Below are 21,934 nucleotides of genomic sequence, written 5' to 3' on the forward strand. Positions count from 1 at the left end.
AAGATCAGATAAGATCCTGCGTTGTGTTCTGACAGTAATGTGAGGGGACTAAAATAAAGAGACAATTTAGCTGTCAAAAAGCCCTCCATTATGGAGTGTTGTCAATTTAAATTTCTGAATAAACTGAAACCACTAATTAAATAAATCAGCTGACTTAGCCCTACCTAGTTACATCTTGCATTAAGCTAATAAAACATCAAAGCAATTTGTGATTGATTGGAAAATAGAACTTGTATATATCCTGTGTGTTTTCAAAGTCTTTAAAGGACAATGCCAGTGTTCTTCAATGCCTTTGCACATTTAACTACCACTCATGCTACACCTTAAAGCAGTTAGGCCTATAATACAGTGAAAAATAAATATGCTTAACACATCACAAAGAACGAAACAAACAGTAGTTTCTATTTATTAATGAATACAGTTGTAAATTAAAATATAAACGTATAACACATTTTAAGACAATAATTCACAGTAATATGAATAAATAGGTGGTCCAACAATGGTTCCCAACCTTGGGATCAGGGCCCCCAAAGGTGCTGTTGGAATTAATTTAAATTAAATTAATTAATTAGGGTCATTTTCATTTTAATTTATTTCATTCATTAAAATGTATTTTTATTCAAGAAAGTAAGAAAAGATAAAGAGTTGGTTGACATGTACTCAGAAAGTAGCGGTCAATTAATAAATTAATTAATTTAATTAAAAGGGATCACACTGTGAAAATTAGAGAAAAAAATGTGTTCATACTTTTCTCTAACCTTTCCCATTTGTTGTTAAAACGGCAGGCCTATATGAGTTTATTAATAATCCAACTCAAAACCTAAAACACGTTCAGAACTTGCAATGATTGAGCATTTACCATAAAACCACATCTCTCAGTAGACTATCGTAGCCTGAAATGTAATCTATAACATTACTCACACACCCATGGTTGTACCAAAAACAAAATGATTCATTACATTTTCTATGAAACCACAAGGAGGTATCTACGCCAAAAACACTCCATTTCCCAGAAGCCTTCAGCATACCGGGAAGTTGACGTACAAAGTCACCACCTCCCATCGGCCAATGAGCTGAACAATCGAACGCGGAATCAAATTGTAATTGGACATCGTACACTGAGCGCGCATCAATTTTTACTGCGCGTGCGAATAGGAACAGTCGTCTGTCGTAAACCTCCGCCCATGAGGCTCAAACCATACCGCTATGTTTCGCTTTTCCGGCTAAGTAGTCTAACAAGTGAACTGCGGATAAAAGCGAGTCCCTTGTGCTGGTTCAGACCGGCATTTCCCACCGGTCTTACTTTACTTTTCGCCCGGGAACTGACGATGCAGTCGAGTCGAAATGTAACCACCAGCAGCAACTGCGGAGGCACAGCAGAGACGCGAGGGCCGGGCCTTCTCAGCAACATCCCGACTGTCACAACAGAAGCTGGGGATCCTCCGGCGGAGAAGACACGAGTGGTAAGTACGCTCCTCGTCAACGAGAGAAAAGCGAGGACCCCGAGTCCCCTGTTTGCGGCAAACTGTGACGACGACTCGGAGGCAGAGGCGTTCAGAGATGGGAGAACCGAGGAGGTCGACCGGGACACCAGGGCCAGGGCGTTTACTTGGTGCCGAGACTTTCTGTCAGGATCTTGGAAGACCATCAAAGAGGGGGATTTTCAAATCAGCATCGTCAGGTAAATAATGGCAATTGCAGCTGTAGACCTACTTTTTTACCTCATCAGTAGAGTGGATATACATACGCTAAGGAAAGGCTATCTACAGTAAGAACGGTGTGATGTGAATGCACACTAAGATATATGCAGTAGGAAAAACGTTGTATAGATATGAACACACACTTATGGGTGGGATATATACATGGACAGTAGTATACATATATATGGGTTGTAAGAGCATATTCTGTGCATGTAGTGTACTCATCGTAGTGTGTCACGGCTAAATAAGTCGTGCAAATGATCAGTCACTTGATGGCAAAATAGTTAGATAGAAGTCGATGCCAATACAGTGATTCTAAGAACGATCAGCTGGTGTCGTGTGACTAGATTCTGTGGGGTTGAATTTGCTTTGCTCTGATGGGATAACGCTGGTTGTGTTTCCTTCGCAGCGGTGGACTGAGTAATCTGCTGTACCTGTGCAGTTTGCCGGACCATGTACGCTGTGTCGGAGATGAACCTCACCAGGTGCTCCTCAGAGTCTATGGTGCCATCTTACAGGTTGGTCTGTCTAGAAGGGGTCCTCAGTAAGTTATTTCACCGTGAATGTGTGGGAATACGTGTCCATTATCACTGGGAAAGAAAAAATGGTATACCGCCATTGTAGTCAATCTATCGTAGCAGTGTCATTTTCCTTCACGTGGCCGTGTGAACTAAGCATCGCACTGTGTCTGACTGTCTTCCTGTGATGTAGGGAGTGGACTCCCTGGTGTTGGAGAGCGTGATGTTTGCAATCCTGGCGGAGCGAACTCTAGGACCACAACTTTACGGCGTCTTCCCTGAAGGACGCTTGGAACAGTACCTTCCGGTATGAATGCTCACTTAACGCCTAGAGACACAGTTACGCATATCCGTGACTTTCATAAGATAAAAATGTATTGTATAATTCATTCAACATTGAGGGTTGAACTACAATGTTGTTGTGCTTTGATTACAAAAGCATCTTTATAAATACGTTCACAATACAACAATTATTCTGTCTGTTTATATAATTATTTTAGTTTTTTAGTTATTGTGGATTTTTCACTTATTTAATATTCTTTACTGTTTATTACTTATTTATAACACTTGTTTTGTTTTTTCTATGTCTCTTGTTTGCACTATCCACTATGCTGCTGTAATCCTGTAAATGTCCCCGCTGCGGGACTAATAAAGGATTATCTTATCTTATCTTATAAACTCTTTAGTTGCCTATGTAACGCCTTCACGTGTGTGGACTTAAAGCTCCTAGTGTATTTACTTGATCGAGTTCCTAATGTAGAGGAAGCGTTTGTATAATCTGTATTTCTCTGTTTTTACAGAATACTCGCATGCGCACGGATCAACTGTCAAATCCAGCCATATCAACTGAGATTGCCACCAAGCTGGCCCGTTTCCATGAAATGAGCATGCCCTTTAACAAAGAGCCTAAGTGGCTCTTTGGGACCATTAACAAGTAAGGACAACCTGGAGTCACTGTATGTCTTTCACTAAAACTGCCTGTTTTTTATTGATTAATCATACTGTCTGTTTTTTTCCCCCTCCATCAGATACTTGGATCAAGTGATGTCCCTCACTTTTCTGCGTGAAGCACATGTGAAGAAGTACAAGAAGCTGATGAAGTTGGACCTACCTGCTGAGCTGGAGAGCCTCCGGTGAGTACCGGAGCACCGTTCACAAATGCTCTATATTGGATGGAGTGACTTTGTACATGTGCTATACATAAAGCCCTGACGTTGTGGTGGGTACAGCTAAGGAAAGACTGTAGGATGAAACCTCTAGCATCCCCTCTGCCCTCCTTTCAGTACCTACCAGTGTCAGTGAGACACAAAACCCTCTAAAGTGTTTTCCAGTCAGTTTCAAAACTACATTGAAGGCAAGTAGCAGAACGATGATGCAATGACTATTGCTAAAAGCAAGATGGTTGGTCATGTTGCCTACTGTAAGTTACACACTGTTAATGCTGTTCTTACTGTTTGTATTTTGTGTATTCACTCAATTTTCCATCTAGACTTTAGACAGGGTGGCAGTTTAACCTGTTCAACTGCTGACTCTGGAAGGCCACCAAAAACAAACAAACAAATATTTGATTTATCGTCGTGTCTCAGGTGATCAAAGGAACAGGGGAGGGAAACTAAACAGTTAAATGTGTTCGTAGACATTTTTTTTCTTCCAATGCAGCTTCAAAGTAACCCAGAGAATCTGATTCTGACAACCAATGTGAGACAGCACATTGGGTTCCCTGTTATCTAACATATGCTCGGCTACATTCATTTCTATTCATCCAATGTGTGCCGTATTCAAACTAAATGTCAGCTTACGGTGTGAAACGTACCCATTGGGACTTAAACATTATGTATATTTATTTTAAAATAGATATGCTACATGAAGAAGGCTGTAAAGGTTATAGTTTGAGATTTGTTGCACGCAAAAAAAATGGTTTAGGGGAAAAGAAAAGCTGCGTCTTTGGTTTCAGTGTAATGGCTGACCTTTGTCCCAGTGCCTCCACGACTTCAGTCCTCCGGGCAGTCTGACCTCGGCAGCCAGCAGAACATCCGCCCGGTGTTTGTTGTCGGTGTTATCTATGAGAACATTTGCTATCTTGTAGATATGTAGCAGTCTGCATGGAAATCCCCTGGCTTATTGCAGCAGTCGTCTAAATACATATCTAATTCGATTACATCCTTTCTTTTGCTTACACAAGAATTTAGATGTTTGCCACCCCTCCGCCACGTTTTAGATAACGTGACTTTGTGTCATTGCCTCCGTGTAGTTAGTGCGGTCTAGGTCGTAGTACCTACACAGATATAAAAGTGAAGATGTCCTGGACTCTCGTACATCTTTTATTGTGGCCTAATTTCTCATAAACCAGTAATAATAACCTGTGAATGCAACACTGACAATATCTTTCTGTCCTCAACTACTCTGTTCATCTGGCTCTCGTCTCCACAACAGTGCGTTGCTGTCAGCGACTCCATCACCAGTGGTGTTCTGCCACAATGACGTCCAGGAAGGTAAAAATATATCCTCATTCCTCTTGTCACGCCTCAAATCTGGGTTGATTGATCAGCCCGCTGGCTTCACTGTCGCATTGCTTAAGAGAGCCGTATATAACACGAGTCAAAGAAGGCTGAGGTGTAGGTATTAATAGAAACGGCTCACAATCACATGCATCATCCTGTGTGTGTGGTGACCAGTCTGAATAGTTCAGATATTTGTCAGTACGACAGAAATAGTTTTTAGATTTAGGCTAAACTGTCCGCTAGTCTAAACCGCACGGTAGGTCAAATAAGAGAGTGTGGATGATGATGATGGTGGTTTTCCCACTTCCGCTGCAGGTAACATTCTGATGCTGGATGACAAGGAGCACCTCTCAACAGATAAACTCATGCTGATCGACTTTGAGTACAGCAGCTACAACTACAGGTAAAGTGTAAACTCTTTTTGTATGTCAACCACATTGATATCTTTTGTTGAGAAACTAGTGGTTTGAGCTCCAATTCTAGATACATACTATAATGTTTTCTTTTGTGTAGGGGTTTTGACTTTGGGAACCATTTCTGTGAGTGGATGTATGACTACACCTATAACCAGTGGCCCTTCTACAAAGCCATACCGGAGAACTATCCCACCAGAGAGCAGCAGGTCAGTCCAAACCCCTTACAGCTAACAAAGACAGTCCACACCTTCTAACGGCCCCTTCCCCCACTTCCAACCCCCTACTTCCAGCGCCATTGCTCAGACCCCACCCATTTTCAAACTGTTCCTTCATATTGATCTCAAATACAAACCTGTAAAGACGTTTCGTGCCGGTTTCTTACACGGTTGCGGTGCTATCGGGGTGACAAAATCTGTCCACAATCAGAGAGGCAAACGTCTGGCAAAGGACTCAAGACCACCTCTATGGTAGTTCCCAGTACGGAAGGTGTCTCCATTAACATATTTTGACTTAGCATGAAGAAACCTAATTTAGTTTAATTCTAAAAGTGTACGCTAAATATTTGGAAGATTCGAGAAAATTTAAAATATGTATTGGTGGTTAGCCTTTTGATGGAATACAAAACCTGTTATTTCTTTAACTGGAAGCATTAAATGCATTAGATCAGCGGTTTTCCCTTAATAATTACAGTCATGCAGTTACCAGTTAATACAACAAACAAATGTTCCCAATTGTTTGTGTCACTCTGATAAATACAGTTTGATTGTAGAGTTGATTTTCACTTTCCCCTTTAATGCTCAGATTCAGTGCTCTGACCACACAGTGCCATCTAGTGGTAAAACGTGGTAACACAATTTTGAGTCGAAGAGAGGGCTATATCCATTATTTAAATCATAATTTCTCTTTCTGTACACTTACGCAATTGTTTTGTAAATTAGATTCTGGAGCTTTTTTCCCCCACAATGGCTGAAACTAATGTCACAACCGTCTAAAGATAACCAAACTCGAATAGAACAAACATTTGAAATGGAATGGAACAAAACTAAAACAAATTTAGGGATTATTTTGCAATATTCACTGTTGTGTAGGGCAATAGAAAGGGCTTGAACAAATGAGGATGTAATACATCATCAACAGATGATAATTTACTACAAATCATTTTGCTTTTTATTTCAGCTTCATTTCATCCGAGGTTATTTGGCAGAGCAGAGAAGACACTCTGGCATTACCATGGACCAGACACGGATCGAAGAGGACATGATAATTGAAGCTAACGGGTAACACATGGTGTCCCAATGATTTACAGCAGCGCTATGTACGGTTAACATTTATAACAGAATCACCAGAACCTTGATTTTATGTCTCCATCGTTTTTGTTCTGATTTGTAGGTACGCATTAGCATCACATTTCCTCTGGGGGCTGTGGTCCATCATTCAAGCGAAGATCTCCAAGATTGAGTTTGGATACATGGTAAGCAGAGCAACATACTACATTTATTTCAATACACCAGATGTTTTTAGTAAACCTTGCCCCACGGTAAACCATATTGTTTTGCAGGACTATGCCATGTGTCGCTTTGATGCCTACTCCAAGCAAAAAAAGCTCTTCTCCGGATTTCCACCATGTTAATCAGAATGTCTATGTCAGAATCTCTATTTTTTCAACTGTGTTATGTTCTTCAAACTCCGGTATTCTGCAGCTCTGCTTATGACAAGCAATGTTGGATGAAGGATGGACATTTAGATTTGAACACAATCCTGTTTATTGAAGCAACTCTCCCCACAGTGGGGCACTTTGTTACAGCAGGTATAGCGCTTTCGTATTGAATGTTGTTAATCATTTGAGAGGCTCGGTCAATCTGATGGTCGGCTATTGTAATGTTAGCTGCCAGAGAAATCCTGTCTTTGAACTTCAGATTGTACATTTTACTGTTCTAATCATTTTGGTGTGGGTAGGTTTTTTGTGTATCTCTTTGCTTTCGTGTTTTTTTTGTCATTCTACCTCACATCTTTCTTCTGATGTTCTTTCTGTATTCAGATTTCTTTGTTCACGGTCCAATTAAGTTAAGTTAAAAGCTTACCCACATTCAGCAAATTATTGCACAAGGGCTGTTTAATACAGTATCACCGTAGTCAACAATAATGTACATTTAAGAGAGCAGTTACATCACAATTATTGGATCTATCAACTGTCTGCCCATATTTAATTCAGCTTGTATTTTTGTTTTTGTCTGACCTGTTGTATTAGGTTAACTAAAATGTCCATCTGTGCATATGCATGTAACCATGTCAACCTGAATTGCTTAAATTAGATCCAGAATGAATTAAGATCTATATTATAATAAATTCTCATCATGACTTTCCCTTTGGCTTATTTGAATGTGAAGTGGGGTTTGGACTTTTTCTGCTCCCTTTTTTTTATATTTCCTTTTATGATTCTTTTATTGATTTAGACCGTTTCACACATAGTTTACTTATGAAGAGAAACTAGAAGATCAACTGTGTGGCATCAACTACCTGTAGCTTGTTATTTGTAAAGTAACATCGGTTCAGTACAGTTTCATTCTGTTAACACGTCTCAGTATGATTTCTGTCCTCTTTGCACAACAGACATATCATTTAAAAACTAATAAACATGTATGCTTAGAACCTGTATCAGTGCTGTACTGTCTTTCTTATATACAGGACTGTCTCAGAAAATTAGAATATTGTGATAAAGTTCTTTATTTTGTGTAATGCAATTTAAAAAAACTAAAATGTCATGCATTCTGGATTCATTACAAATCAACTGAAATATTGCAAGCCTTTTATTCTTTTAATATTGCTGATTATGGCTTACAGCTTAAGAAAACTCAAATATCCTATCTCTAAATATTAGAATATCATGAAAAAGTATACTAGTAGGGTATTCAACTAATCACTTGAATCGTCTAATTAACTCGAAACACCTGCAAGGGTTTCCTGAGCCTTGAAAAACACTCAGCTTGGTTCAGTAAACTAAATCACACGTATGGGGATTATCACAATATTCTAATTTTCTGAGACAGTCCTGTACTACGTATCCTTCTATAAAATGCATTTTAACAAATGCATTTTGTCGAACATCGAAGTTACGCTCATAAGATCAAACTTGATTGGCCCATGGTGACGTCATCAGCAGAGTTTGTTTGAACCCAGAGGGCTGACTGTATGTCCCGCCTCCATGTGCCAAAAATAGACCAGAAAGAATACTATGCTGCTCAAAGATCAAGGGACACTTTTGAGTCGACTGGATCTGTCTCGGAACAAACAGGAGTTCTGAAATTGAAGATTTAATGTTGTCGTTCACTGCACTATTTTGTTTCATGAAGTGTTTCTGTTGGTATGTGGTCTTAAATCTTTAGTCTCAGTTGTTCAGCATGAGTGAGAGCTGCAGCATGGAGAAGGAGACGAGCCAGTGGAACATGGACTGAACTGCTTGTTCGTCCTCGATCTTTCCATTGAATTGGCTGCTTGAACTTCCTCAGAGGACTTGTCTTCCCTTATTTCAAGCTCTTACAGTGTCATTCTGAAAGTGTGATTGGAGCAGTGGTTGTGTGAGAGGTGCATTGCATCTTTAGACCTTTGGAGTTTTAACAAATAACACAGGCGGTATAAAAACTGTTGTCATGTCTAAACTTGGATCCAAACAACACTCTGTCAGTGTGTTGAATCCTCTCAGGCAGCATTTTATGATACTATTAGAGTGGATAGGTTTGTGGGTGAAAAACATTCTTACAAGGCTTTGGGGAGCTTTTCCAGCAGTCAAAAGTCATATAGCCTCCCCAGATATCACAGATACAGGATCATGCAAAGAAGACTCCGAGTGGAAAACCAATGAGGCTCTTCGCACATATTACCCTGGAGATGGAGACGAAACCACTGTAACAGTCCAAACCAGCACATGTGCATTCCATGTAAGTAACAAAACACAAATCTCCCAACCGTACAAGTTAATTACAAAAATCAATAACTGGAACTTTGTTTTGCTAATTCATTTTTAAGGTGGATCTTGGGAGACTCTCCGAGTGCAGTGAGTACTTCCGAGCCTTGTCCCAGTCCAGAATGAGAGAGACCTCAGAGAGCCTCATCCACCTGGAACATGTGTCCTCCTCCGCCTTCCACAATCTCCTTGAGTTTTCCTTCCTTGGTCAGTTTAAAGTCCCTCAGGAGGAGTTGGGCACACACATCCAGGTATGCACACTATTCGACATCGCATGATTTCCATCAGCGTCGTGGTTCACCCCAAAAACCAACCTCCCCCCCCCCCCCCTTTTTAAAACTGGAGGTCAGCAGCTATCTCCTGGCCGAGGCCTTCCTCTCAAGGTGCTTGTCAGTCCTCTCAGCTAAACTCAGCCCAGGTAACTGTTTGTCCTATCTGAGTCTGGCTCAGGAGATCTGCTGTGTGGAGCTGAAGATGACAGTGTTCACCTACCTGAGTAGAAACCTGCTGGAGCTTCCTCACCTTATCAAGTATGCAGCGCTTAACGGTATAACTACATGAGATGAAATCTTTGGACTGTAATCAGGATTTGCTACAAGGACAGAGTTGACTTTATGTTTCTTTCTTGTCCCTAAAATTGATTCACCCCTCAGGTGTCTGAATGATGCAGAGAAGGACGAAGTTGTCCACCTGAGGATTCAAGGAGACAGACGTCTCTGCAGCCTTAGGAAAGAGAACCTGACTTCTTGGAAAGACCCAGAAACAGAACGTGCCCGACATATCTTCACCCTAAAAGGGTCAGAGGACAGTGGAGATTGGTATCCAGTTACAGAGCTTCCTTTCAGTGCTGATAAGTGGTGCTTCACTGCAGTGGTCCTGTATAACTACCTGTATGTAATAGGAGGCTACCGCCAGCCTGTTAAGAGAGGCTGGGAGTTCAAGATGGCTGCCTTTAGGTATAATCCCCTCACTCATTCGTGGGCCGCCACAGCTCCTCTGATCAAGGTGAGACAGTCTTCTACCATGTGAATCAAGCAGATGACCAGTCTGTCTCAACCAAAATAAAAGTGGCCTGGCCTTCCGCAGTCATTTCTTTCACACTAATGAAAACTGTCCCCATCTGTTACATCTACAGCACAGAAGGCACTTCAGTGCAGTGGCCTGTGAAGGCTGTATTTACGCCATGGGAGGCTGGTACTTGGATTCACTGGTGACCCCAGACTCCAGCACATCTCTTTATACAGCTGTAGAATGCTATGATCCATGGAAGGACACATGGAGGTTTGTGTCTTCTTTATCAGTTCAGCTGGTAGGTTTTTGGGATGAGACTGAAAACACATTTTCTAATTGATGTGTGGTCCCTTCAGAAAAGTAATCCTTTCATTATTTGTTAGTGTATTAGTGATTGAATATAATCTCTGCCTTAGGTTTGTCTCCTCACTGCCACTCACTGACTTCCAGTTCACCATGTCCTTGTCCCATGATGTGCCCCTTGCCACTAGCCTTGGACACTGTCTCTATGTGTTGGGGAGCATCCAGAGGACTGGAGAGAAACTGCTGCTGCAGTATAACACGAGTCAAGGTAAGGCAGAAGAGCACAGCAATGTTTGGCAAGGTTTGTTTTTGTACAGCCTAGACAGCTTGTACAGACTATTTTCTAACACGCTGATCAGGACGTATGACGAATGGTGCTTCTATATTGTCTCTGTCTATTAGACTCCTGGTCTGAATTGCTTCCCACCCTTACCAGAGCAGATGCAGACCTCCCTACTCTTTACTTCCTGGGTGCCACTGACAAGCTGCTTGTGATTGGTGGGAACAACTCAGAGAATGTGGTGACATCATTCTGTGTGCAGTCACAAAGATGGGGACAGGTGCGAAAGAGATATGTTGATTAAACAATTTAAAAACATCGCAACTTCCTCACATTTAGCAGAGTTATGTGTATCTGAAGCACGAAGACGTCTTTCATATTCATGCCTAATACTTTGAACTAAAGTAAAAATGGGTTTTATTCTTTTTAGGTGCACAGGGCTGAGAAAGTGGCATTTGCAGGACAGGGGGCAGTTGTAGACGAACAGGTCCTGATGCCAAGTATAGAGCACAACACTGTTGCAAGGATGGATCTCCAAACCCTCTCCCTCAGAGTTCTTCCTCCTCTACCCATCCCCACCCGCTATGAAGCTGTCTTTTATCTTCACTTTTAATGTCATAGATAGCTCTTTTGCTATACTGCACACAATTTGTGATTGTTTTTGTGGCTGAATGTTATAGTGCTTAAGTCTTCCTCAAACATAAGAAGATAAACTCCCCTATATCATGAATAAGGGTATACGTAGGGAATCATGACATTTAAGACCTAATCTAAGACAGGAGTATGATGTCGCCCTGTGTTTATATTTGTTTGTTGTTCACATTAATAAAAAATGTCCTCCTCTACTATTTACATTATTGTTTGATTTTAAAGTTGTGATGGTACGACCTAAAGTCGTTGGTTTGCAAAAAATGTCACATGATTAATTAAGACACGCATTTCATTTGTTATCTTCTCTTTTATGCCTCTAGGCCCATTGTTTAACCTGTAATCGAGGCAAAGTCACAACACCTGAAACTGCTGATAATAATCTGAGATTTGTATGCTGTCATTCTGATCACACCATTTCATTTTTATTATCACAGTTCAATACTGCTGGGACTCTCAGTACATGAAAAGGAAACGTCACATTGCTCTCAGTTACATCCTCACACAGCACTGCAGCATATTCAGTTGCATAGCAGAGACCTCAAGGCACATCAGGTTAGGCTCTGTATATGTTTGGTGTCTTGTTACAAAATGAAGCATGTCCCGGGTGAGAGAGGGGGGAGAGAGAGAGAGAGAGAGAGAGAGAGTAAGCTAGAGAGTGGAGTTGGGGAAGGAGGAGAGAGGGAGAGAGGGAGGGTTGGAAAGCACAGGAGACGACAGCTCTGACCTCACTACCTGAGGAAAGCCACATCAAGGGCACTGGAGTCACACAGATCATAAAAGCCTGAGTACAGAGGAATTTCATTGCCTGACACAAAGTCACAGCTTTCCTCTGCCTGAGTGGATTATACTGACTCTGTTCTGACATAGGTAAAGTATCTGTCTCTTATTTATAATCCTTATTCAGTTCTGCAGGTAGGTAGTTGTATTAGCTGCAGATGGTTACTTGTAGTGTTAACTTCATGTTTTAATTACACAAGAGTTTAATGTGAAAATGATAGATTGGTGAAATCTTTGAGTGGATGTTGTGTTAAGCATGTATGCAACAAATCAGGTTAAAACCATAATGTGGAAGTACTATTATACAAGCAAGTGCTGATCAATCCATGTTCACTCTTCGTGCAGTTGTTCAGTAAAAACAAATGCATACCTTCAAAGTTTCTTTCTCACAGTGTGTTGTAATGCCAAAGGGTTTAGCATTCATCTGTTGGTTGTACTCTGTGTTTATATTTGCATGCCCATCTGAGGCCTGGCGCATGCTCAGCCGGTGTACTGCTATATCTGGCAATTGAACTTTGTCCCACTTGGTGACTGCTCAGTCATATGACATGGAAAAAGAAATCCTAGAGCCGTCACACTGTCCATTACAAGGAGTGGTTTATGAACTACAAATATTTTTGTTTAAGATTTCACAAGGGCATTGCATTTAAAAGACAATGACTGAACCCTTCCAACTTTATAATATAGCTATTTATTTATTTCATGCTAAAATGTGTGACTCCCATATCAGTGGCCTTCCCTATCACATTATGAGCAAACACACTATCGTGCAAATAACGTCCCTACTGTGAGTCAGATCTTTGAAAGTTAATGAGATTTTTGTTACTCTTTATATTAAAAATGTGTAAGAAAAGAGGATTAGGATACCAACGGATTCTAAAACTGATGCATTGCTAAGTGGAAATGTGGATCTTTTCAGCAGAAGTTGTCCTAATGCGTTTCATGGAATAAAAGTATGCTCTTGGATCTTTTAATACATTAATAAATGGAATATGGTCATTTAGATCTTAGGAAAACACGCATCCATCCAGAGCTGACACAAAAGCAAGATTGAATTACGACTTAGATTATATTAAAAGCACAGAAGACCTTAAAATGAGTTTAAGAGTTGATGGATCTATAAAAAAAAATGTTTTTATTTTATTTCAGAATTTAATATTCCGAAATACGTATTGATGATATAAACTTCACATTGAATTGTACAGAGAAGGTTAACAGACTTTCTCAGTGAAAGATTCTCCACCCACACCTCCTCCCGTAGCCCCTCCCCCACAGACCTGGTCAGCCTCTACAATAACACACTATCCTCCTGCCTTGATCACCTTGCCCCTCTCCAAACCAGAACTGTCTCTTACACCCACACTGCTCCCTGGTTCACCCCTGAACTCCACCTCATGAAATCCCGGAAACGCAGACTAGAGCGACTCTCCAACAAAACCGGCCTCACAGAACACACCCTGGCTTACAAGGAATCCATACAGCAGTACAAGCTGACTCTCAACACTGCATGCTCCACCTGCAACTCGGGCATCATCCACTCCAGTACCGCCAGTGGTGGGCCATCAGGGCCTGCAAAGCCTTCTCTGCTGGCCTAAACAGAATCACAAAGTTATAGCTATTTTATAATTTAATATTTTTTCTTAAATACACTACATGTATTAGAATTTATACAAATATTTTCCCCATTATCTTATTTTCTCATTGCACAGCTACTGTGTTCCTCAGTTGCTCTGTTTCAGTGCAGCTTGTTTTAAGTAGAGCTTTTATCCAATCAGATTTCACCTCTGTGTCTCTAGGTAGAAGAGAGGCCCGAGGCCTGCAGACTCACCAGTGCCTCCATGTGCAGTTAACGTGAATGTGGACGATATTGTTGATTGTCATAGTCTTCAACCAATCAGATCTTTAGTTATTAGTTATTTAGTTATCTTTACAACTACGTCAGCATTAGCAGCAGCAGCGCTGCAGTGAGATTCAGCGTGTGATTGGTCAGTGGGCGAGCACGTGACTATAGTGAAACGAAATTTACAGCAGATTTGTGAGTTGGGATTTAACTGTGGGATTAAACTCTTTGTCAACAAAGAAAGGAGGATGTGGTCAGCATTTGGTAAGTCAACTGGTTCGTTTTTTTACATCTAATATCTAAATGGCCCTTGAGTGTGTAGCAGAATGCGTGTTACTGTTGTTGTTTTTCCTTTAAGCTAGTTAGCCTAGCCTCCCAGAACACTTGCAGGGCCTCAGCTGTTTCTGTTCCGGTTCAGAGGTCACACAGACCGTTGTCTCCTAGTGAGCGCAGAAAACATTATATTTCCTACAGTTTAAGCTTCTGCATTTTACAAATGCACTAGTATTATTCAAATGTATTGTTCGGTTTGTAAGCCTCGTACCGAACGGTTTAATACAAATACGTAACGTTATATAGTTACAGCCCAAGAAACGAATAATAACCCTAGCTGTGGCGCCATCATGTGGTTATGAGGTGGTATTTCAGCAGTGAAGGCCCAGGTATAAAATGCACGGTCCGCCACTGGGTACCGCCAACCCCAAGGTCCTCTTTTACACTTCTTAAACCTTTGGAAAGTCTCTCCCACTCCTCCACAGCTGAGAAATGTAATTCTTTCCTGTCATTTTACAAAGCAAACATTTAGACCATCTACAATCAATTGGCCACTTCCAGACATTTCTGATCAAACCCTCGCCTTCGAATGTCACGTCAATCACGTCACAAAAAAACGCCTTCTTTCATCTCAAAAACATCGCCCATCTACGCCCCTCCCTCTCCTCCTCAGCCGCAGAAACACTCCAGAACACAGCAGCCCGTCTGCTCTCCCACTCCCGCACCAGAGATCACATCAGCCCAGTCCTTTAAAACCTCCACTGGCTGCCCTACTCTGTCTAAGCACCGGACCTGGAGGGACAAGGCCTTCTCCATTGCTGCCCCCTCCCTCTAGAACTCTCTCCCCCAGCACCTCAGACATTCTCTCTCACTCGCCACTTTCAAAACTGCACTTAGAACTCACCTATTTCATCTGCTTTTAACCTGTGATGCTAGTTATGTATGTTTTTTGTTTTGACAACAAAAAAAACACTTTGACACTTAAAAAGTTTCACCTTGATTTCCAGGTTAGTACTTTTCAGAGATGGCTGAGGCGCATCAGGCGGTGGGCTTCCAGTTCACTGTGCGCCCAGAAGGTGTGGACCTTAAACTGAGTGAAGAGGTCATCAAAAACATCTACCTGTCTGGAGTCACAGCATGGAAGAAGCGAGCCATTCAATTCAAGGTACAATAGCCAACACTAAAGATCTAGTGTTAAAAAATGTGGAGTCACTCGATAATAAGATTACAAACACGCTTTCGAGTGTAGCATTTAAGCTCTACAAAGGTATTAACAATAGTTGTGCATTTTCATACATTCATCATCTGAGCATAACATAGAAGATGAAGATTAATCTTGTGTTAATATTGAATCTTGTTGATTTCACTCACAGAATGGTGTATTAGCTGGAGTCTATCCTGCCAGTCCGTCCAGTTGGCTGATAGTTGTGATTGCCATGATGAGTTCCTTGTATATCCCCATAGACCCGTCTCTAGGAATGATTGAAGCAATCGCGGAAAACCTACCACACAGGTCAGAGATCTGCTGCAGCCAGTAATATGTCCCCTTGTTGTTGTTCAGATTTTAAAATATTCTACTGGACTTTAGCTTTGCGTAGACGAGCTACGCAGCAAGTCAGCTATTTAAGAGAAACTATGAAGTTATTGTGCAGTGTTGTGCCTTTTCTGTGCAGAGACTGTTTATCAGTGCAGACCCGAGCGGTGCTGAGTGCCATTCTGTTTGCCACTGGACTTTGGCTGTTCCTCATCTACCTCTTGAGATACATGCTCAAAGCTCTGCTCTCCTACCATGGATGGATTTTTGAATCCCATGGCAAAATGAGCACATCTACCAAAGTGTGGCTGGTACGTTAGTCTTTCTGTCTTTCACTCACTCTGTCTGAAGCTTTAATCATACTGCGTGTGCCATTCAATTATCCGGCTGCCAGTACATCTTTACTATTAAGTATTTGCGTCCCTTGCTCAGCGCAGAGCGTATGTTGATTCCTGATCTGTTATGAAGGGTCATCTAGTATACTATGATATGTGTGTGATGTTCTGTGTGTTTATTTGTTTGTTACCAGAGCCTCGTGAAGATGTTCTCCGGGCGCAGGCCGCTGCTCTACAGTTTTCAGGCCTCCTTGCCCAGACTCCCTGTGCCCAGTGTGGATGATACAATTTATAGGGTGGGAAACAGTACTGACCTCCCATGACCACAACAAGTGAATTTAATGACACGGAGACGCACTAAATTAATGCATGTTATTAAGTGTTACCTGACATCTAAACATCATCATTTGTCATGATGATACCATTTCTAACCTTTACACCTAAACCTACCTAGCACATTAACTAAACCTACACTTTTCCAACTATTTGATATACTGTATGTAGCTTGTTAGACCATACAGACATAGTTCGACTGTACCACCATCTAGCTCCCGTCCCTTCCTGCACCCTGTGAAAGCTACAGTGGTACACTAGTGGATACAAACCTGTCATGTCCCCTGTGCTGCACATGTGCCGGATGTCTTTCAGGTTTTCTGTTTGTGTAGCGCATGCTGCGCTATATCAGCTTTTTCACTGCTCCTTTGTCCTGACGGCACGCACCATGTTTTCTCCACAGTACCTGGAGTCAGTCCGCCCTCTGCTAAACAGTGAACAGTACAACCAAATGGAGATGTTGGCCAATGACTTTAAAGATTCAAAAGCAGCCCAGCTACAGAGATACCTACACCTAAAATCCTGGTGGGGGACAAATTATGTGAGTAGTGCCTGCAAGTGATACAACATCGAAACTCAAATTGAATTGAATCATAATGTTATTCAATGATAATATGTTATCTTCTCTAGGTAAGTGACTGGTGGGAGGAGTACATCTACCTCAGGGGCAGGAGTCCTATCATGGTGAACAGTAACTTCTATATAATGGTAAGATACAGTAGACTGTCAATACTGGGGTGTATTAGTAATGTTCTTTTCATATCATTTTTAACGAGAAATACTAGACAAACAAATATTTCTTTAATTCTCTAAACTTCACCTTGCTAAATGCCAGTAACCAAAATAATAATTACTCTTATTAAATCATATTTGTCTCTATGTGGCTTATACTTGCTCTCTGCTTTCTGTCTATTTGAGTGTACTTTGTCTTTGTGGTGAATGTATTAGGACCTATTGTACATAACCCCAACACACCGACAGGCTGCTCGGGCAGGGAATGTGGTCCATGCCATGCTGCAGTACAGGCGCAAACTGGAACGGGGTGAACATGCACCGGTAACGCTTGCCATGACTTTACTACAACTCTGCCATCAATCTAAACAAATTACCCAATCAGCTTGTAAACTACCCACTGTAAAACCATATACATACTTCATTCTTCTCTGTAATGAATGCTTTTTTCTTCTCAGCTGAGGGCTTTGGGGACAGTTCCTATGTGTTCCACTCAGATGGAGAGGATATTTAACACCACCCGCATCCCTGGGATTGAAACAGGTAAACAACTGCTCTGTGCAGTTTAAAGGGTTAATCAACACTCAAAAGCATTGGGCAGACCTGGGTTGAAACTTGCTGTCATAGCACATGCTTTCCATCAGCTGTTAAAAGTTGCTTTGCCATCACTAACTGAGGTATGAACAGAAGTGCAACTGGTTTGACAGTTTCAGCCCCCAGTCCAATGTGCTACAGTGTTGATTTACCCTCTAACAGCTGTACTGCTGGCGCACATGATTATGAATGTGAGACAAAGGGACCATTGGTCAATCTGTTTGTATTAAAGCGTTATGCCTGTTCCTAATATTCTACAATTTATCTTTGAGATTATCCAACTGCATCATCTCTCTTATTTTTTGTCACGTGTCCACACATGCTTCTTTTTCTTTTTGGCCCTTCTTTGCAGATATTGTGCAGCACCTGACTGACCGTAAGCACCTGGTTGTCTACCACAAGGGCAGATTCTTCAAAGTGTGGCTGTACACTGGAGGGCGCCACCTCTTACCCAGTGAACTTGAAACACAGTTTCAAAGGATCCTCAATGATACATCAGAACCCCAGCCGGGAGAACTCAAATTAGCTGCCTTGACTGCAGGAAACAGGTATATTCAATCACACACACACACACACACACAGGAACACACATGCGCACACACATGACACATTTATTTATTGGTTTATTTGATAAGGGACAGTGCACATTAATAAAAACATTGCTGTAACTGCGCCAAAGTTAGCCAAGAGGCTATTTTTCATCTGGAGTCCCAAGGCAGATGTTACAAAGTAAACCGAAAAACAGAATATAAGATTAAATTGACACGGTTATACAATATTGACCCTTTACAATGCGTGCACAAACAATGAAAGAAGTGAGAATATTAATATAAGTAGTGTCATCATTCAGGAGACTCTTATACTACATTGTCAAGTACTAACAAGACATGCAACACAGAGGCAAAGAAATTCAACACACACAAAGCAAACAAAAGGAGGGATATCTATGTTAAATAGAAACATGGACTAAAGACAATATTATATTATGCTGCATTGTTAGACACTACAAAACATCCATGTCAGAGGCACAAAACATAAAAGCATGCAGAGTATGTGAAATATATAAATCAGTCAGACACAGCTAAACAACAATAAAAGACATTCATGCAGGTAGATGAGGGTCGACCGGCAAATTCAAGACAGGCAGACAGATGGAGGGACGTTCAACACAGACGTGTACATACACACACACACAAAACAAGATGGAAAATTGTCTTACTCTGACATCTCCTTCTAGAGTTCCATGGGCTCGGGCTCGGATTAAATATTTCAGCCAGGGAGGAAACAAAGTGTCCCTGGACGCCATTGAGTCGGCTGCCTTCTTCCTGACGCTAGATGGCGAGCCACAGGGTTATGACCCTGCAAAGACCAAATCGCTTGACAGTTACGCCAAGTCCCTGCTTCATGGAAAATGTTACGACAGGTACGCACGGGGGTCAAGGGGAAGGTCCCAGCTATTGGCTGCAGCACTTAGACTTTCAGTAGTTGGTTTACCAAAAACAACTTAGTTATTTCCTCTGTCGCAGGTGGTTTGACAAGTCTTTCACCTTGATCTCTTATCCAAATGGAAAACTGGGTGTTAATGCTGAACATTCTTGGGCTGATGCACCAATTGTCGGACATATGTGGGAGGTATGAAACGTGTGCTGATATTGTATTTCAAAACAATGATTAAAAATGTGCAGATATATTTTCAACCAGCATTTTCTGTCTATGTAGTATGTTCTTGCAACAGACTGCTTCCATCTTGGCTACACAGAGGAGGGACATTGTAAAGGGGATGTGAACAAAGGTCTGCCTTATCCCTCTCGACTACAGTGGCAAATTCCAAAGGAGGTGCAGTAGGGCCTTAAATCATGAATTGCCATTGACCTATTTGATTTGCATTTAATGGTATTTGCTGTAGGCTATTAACTGTATTTTCATCACAAAACGAATCAGGACATCCTTCTGTTTTCCCCTCTCTTAGTGCCAAGAGGTCATTGAGACTTCATACGTGTCAGCCAAGCAGATAGCTGACGACGTGGACTTCCATGGCCATCTATTTCATGAGTTTGGGAAAGGACTGATCAAGAAGTGCAGGAGCAGCCCTGATGCCTTCATTCAGTTGGCCCTGCAGCTGGCACAGTTCAGGGTAGGGCTGCCATCTTCAGGACGTTACTGACATTATCGCTCACTGTTGTCTTTGATTATGTCATCCACCAACAAAACATTACTTCAATCCATCTGCCTTTTTAGGACCAGGGTGTGTTCTGTCTAACTTACGAGTCATCAATGACTCGTATGTTCAGAGACGGTCGGACAGAGACGGTACGCTCCTGCACTTCTGAGGCTGTTGCATTTGTCAGAGCCATGGAGGATGCAGGTGCAACAGTAAGCAGAACACAATCACTCACAGAAACACTTCAAATGAATCAGGATCACACAACATAAAAAAACCAAAGAGGTCTGTAATGTTATCACAGGTGGGTCCAGCCAGGTCCTTAAACATTAAAATCCTTTACTGGAGTAGGTCAATACTTAAAACAATTTGCAAAAATAATTAGACTTTGGTCATATCTGATCAAATGTGTGTGTTTTATCAGGCTCACAAATTTACAATCAGTCTTTCTGTGTTTATGTAAGTATGCCACCTCACATGTGGAGAGGACACGCTGTCAGAGGTCACATTGTGCTGCTTAGGACTTGGTCACCAGGACCTAGAGGCAATGTGTCTCCTCGTGCCAGTGCCCTGGACTCTGAACTCTCTGAAGTTCTTGTAGAGTTAAACTGATATGTTGTTAATGTCATATGTACGGGCCTGGATGCGACTTGTTTGTGCCGTTTGTCTTTGTGATCAGAATGCCCAGAGACTGGCGCTGTTTCGGAAAGCAGCAGATAAGCATCAAAACATGTATCGTCTGGCCATGACGGGTTCTGGTATCGACCGCCACCTCTTCTGTCTCTACATAGTGTCCAAATACCTCGGTGTTGACTCGCCATTCCTTAAGAAGGTTAGAACTATTATCATCTATCCTCTCTCTATCATTTTAGTAGTTTCTGATTCAAACATTTACTCTTACCCTACCTATCACAACTTTTCTCCTTTCTTACCTGCCCTAACATTCACTATATTTGCTTCTAGGTGCTTTCAGAGCCCTGGAAGTTGTCTACCAGCCAGACCCCACAGCAGCAGCTCAATTTAGTTGACATCAACAAGTTCCCTAAATATGTGGGTGCTGGTGGTGGATTTGGCCCAGTGAGTAATATTGTTTTATTTAACGGGATGTGCAAAAGCAACACACAAGTCGTAATGTTTCACCCTGAAGTCGTGTTCTGGAGGCATTTTGTGCAGTAATAGCGCCTCCTCTCTACCACCAGGTGGCTGACGATGGTTATGGGGTGTCTTATATAATTGTTGGGGAAAACCTCATCACATTCCACATCTCCAGCAAGTTCTCCAGCCCCGACACAGTAAGAGTACAAAATGAGAGCAATGCATATTATCATATATGTATAGTAATGCTATCTTTAAAAAACGCAACACTCTTTATGTCTCTCTCTGTTTTTGCCTTTGTTTGTGACCTGCAGGACTCATACCGGTTTGGTCAGCACATTTGTAGCGCCATGCTTGATATCCGAGCGCTTTTCAAGCCTGAAAACGATAAGAAGACGGTGGAGCATGCAACGCAAGTACAGCTGGAAAATGGGAAAAACGATAAGAAGACGGTGGAGCATGCAACGCATGTACAGCTGGAAAATGGGAAAAAGCACAAATAACAGACTGTAACGACTGTAGAGTGGTGTGCTGGATGTGAGTCTCTTTGTCATGCTTCATTCATGCAAAACAAAAGCTCGGGTGACAGGTTGCACTGAAGATCTTTTTGGTCACATTATAGGAGCTGGTCATTCCACTCAGTCAGATTAAAGAAATAGTTGTTACTTCTCTAATGTATTTCTATTTTATATACCTTTAAAAACGGGAATTTTTGTTTATGCAATGGTTGTTTTTCTCTCCTTCTTGTCAGTTTATAGACTGTATATAAAGCTAACGTAATGTAATAAATCTAAATATGATCTTTATATATGGTCTATGGTGTGTGCATATCAAACTTGTAAATATAAAACTCAGTACTGTCTGAAACTATAAATATGTCAATATTTATGAATTGCTGTTGTCATCTTTGATTAAAATA

The 21,934-nt window shown here is 41.5% G+C and overlaps 3 protein-coding genes across 3 annotated transcripts; all 3 read left to right on the top strand.

Moving 5' to 3' along the window:
- Nucleotides 1-1,198: 1,198 nt before the first annotated feature.
- On the top strand, nucleotides 1,199-7,788 carry chkb (choline kinase beta). Its single transcript, XM_079162486.1, has 11 exons — nucleotides 1,199-1,681; nucleotides 2,110-2,218; nucleotides 2,412-2,525; nucleotides 3,019-3,152; nucleotides 3,247-3,351; nucleotides 4,652-4,710; nucleotides 5,035-5,122; nucleotides 5,233-5,341; nucleotides 6,312-6,412; nucleotides 6,525-6,606; nucleotides 6,694-7,788. Exons 1-11 carry the CDS (start codon nucleotides 1,329-1,331, stop codon nucleotides 6,763-6,765), a joined length of 1,326 nt encoding a protein of 441 aa, XP_079018612.1. The 5' UTR covers nucleotides 1,199-1,328; the 3' UTR covers nucleotides 6,766-7,788.
- Nucleotides 7,789-8,411: 623 nt separating this feature from the next.
- Nucleotides 8,412-11,507, top strand: LOC306699179 (kelch repeat and BTB domain-containing protein 2). The gene is made up of 8 exons (XM_079163707.1): nucleotides 8,412-9,070; nucleotides 9,159-9,347; nucleotides 9,442-9,626; nucleotides 9,750-10,101; nucleotides 10,232-10,377; nucleotides 10,524-10,678; nucleotides 10,813-10,970; nucleotides 11,121-11,507. Exons 1-8 carry the CDS (start codon nucleotides 8,783-8,785, stop codon nucleotides 11,301-11,303), a joined length of 1,656 nt encoding a protein of 551 aa, XP_079019833.1. The 5' UTR covers nucleotides 8,412-8,782; the 3' UTR covers nucleotides 11,304-11,507.
- Nucleotides 11,508-12,085: 578 nt separating this feature from the next.
- Nucleotides 12,086-21,912, top strand: cpt1b (carnitine palmitoyltransferase 1B (muscle)). The gene is made up of 19 exons (XM_079163761.1): nucleotides 12,086-12,208; nucleotides 15,239-15,396; nucleotides 15,605-15,744; nucleotides 15,905-16,076; nucleotides 16,295-16,396; nucleotides 16,837-16,974; nucleotides 17,064-17,141; nucleotides 17,382-17,489; nucleotides 17,624-17,708; nucleotides 18,112-18,307; nucleotides 18,997-19,182; nucleotides 19,286-19,391; nucleotides 19,479-19,595; nucleotides 19,729-19,893; nucleotides 19,998-20,132; nucleotides 20,600-20,752; nucleotides 20,884-20,997; nucleotides 21,120-21,212; nucleotides 21,330-21,912. Exons 2-19 carry the CDS (start codon nucleotides 15,256-15,258, stop codon nucleotides 21,516-21,518), a joined length of 2,418 nt encoding a protein of 805 aa, XP_079019887.1. The 5' UTR covers nucleotides 12,086-12,208; nucleotides 15,239-15,255; the 3' UTR covers nucleotides 21,519-21,912.
- Nucleotides 21,913-21,934: the final 22 nt, after the last annotated feature.

This window comes from Pholis gunnellus (assembly GCF_910591455.1).
Source record: "Pholis gunnellus genome assembly, chromosome: 7".
NCBI lineage: Eukaryota > Metazoa > Chordata > Actinopteri > Perciformes > Pholidae > Pholis > Pholis gunnellus.

What these genes read in the sequence shown, in the direction of transcription:
- LOC306699179 (XM_079163707.1), top strand. Translation starts at nt 8,783, where the DNA reads ATGTCTAAACTTGGATCCAAACAACACTCTGTCAGTGTGTTGAATCCT. An exon ending in GAGCTTCCTCACCTTATCAA is followed by an intron (nt 9,627 to 9,749) that starts GTATGCAGCGCT and finishes TTCACCCCTCAG; the next exon opens with GTGTCTGAATGATGCAGAGA. An exon ending in AGTCACAAAGATGGGGACAG is followed by an intron (nt 10,971 to 11,120) that starts GTGCGAAAGAGA and finishes TATTCTTTTTAG; the next exon opens with GTGCACAGGGCTGAGAAAGT.
- chkb (XM_079162486.1), top strand. Translation starts at nt 1,329, where the DNA reads ATGCAGTCGAGTCGAAATGTAACCACCAGCAGCAACTGCGGAGGCACA. An exon ending in CTCTTTGGGACCATTAACAA is followed by an intron (nt 3,153 to 3,246) that starts GTAAGGACAACC and finishes CCCCTCCATCAG; the next exon opens with ATACTTGGATCAAGTGATGT. An exon ending in AGATTGAGTTTGGATACATG is followed by an intron (nt 6,607 to 6,693) that starts GTAAGCAGAGCA and finishes ATTGTTTTGCAG; the next exon opens with GACTATGCCATGTGTCGCTT.
- cpt1b (XM_079163761.1), top strand. Translation starts at nt 15,256, where the DNA reads ATGGCTGAGGCGCATCAGGCGGTGGGCTTCCAGTTCACTGTGCGCCCA. An exon ending in CATCTACCAAAGTGTGGCTG is followed by an intron (nt 16,077 to 16,294) that starts GTACGTTAGTCT and finishes GTTTGTTACCAG; the next exon opens with AGCCTCGTGAAGATGTTCTC. An exon ending in GCCTTGACTGCAGGAAACAG is followed by an intron (nt 18,308 to 18,996) that starts GTATATTCAATC and finishes ATCTCCTTCTAG; the next exon opens with AGTTCCATGGGCTCGGGCTC.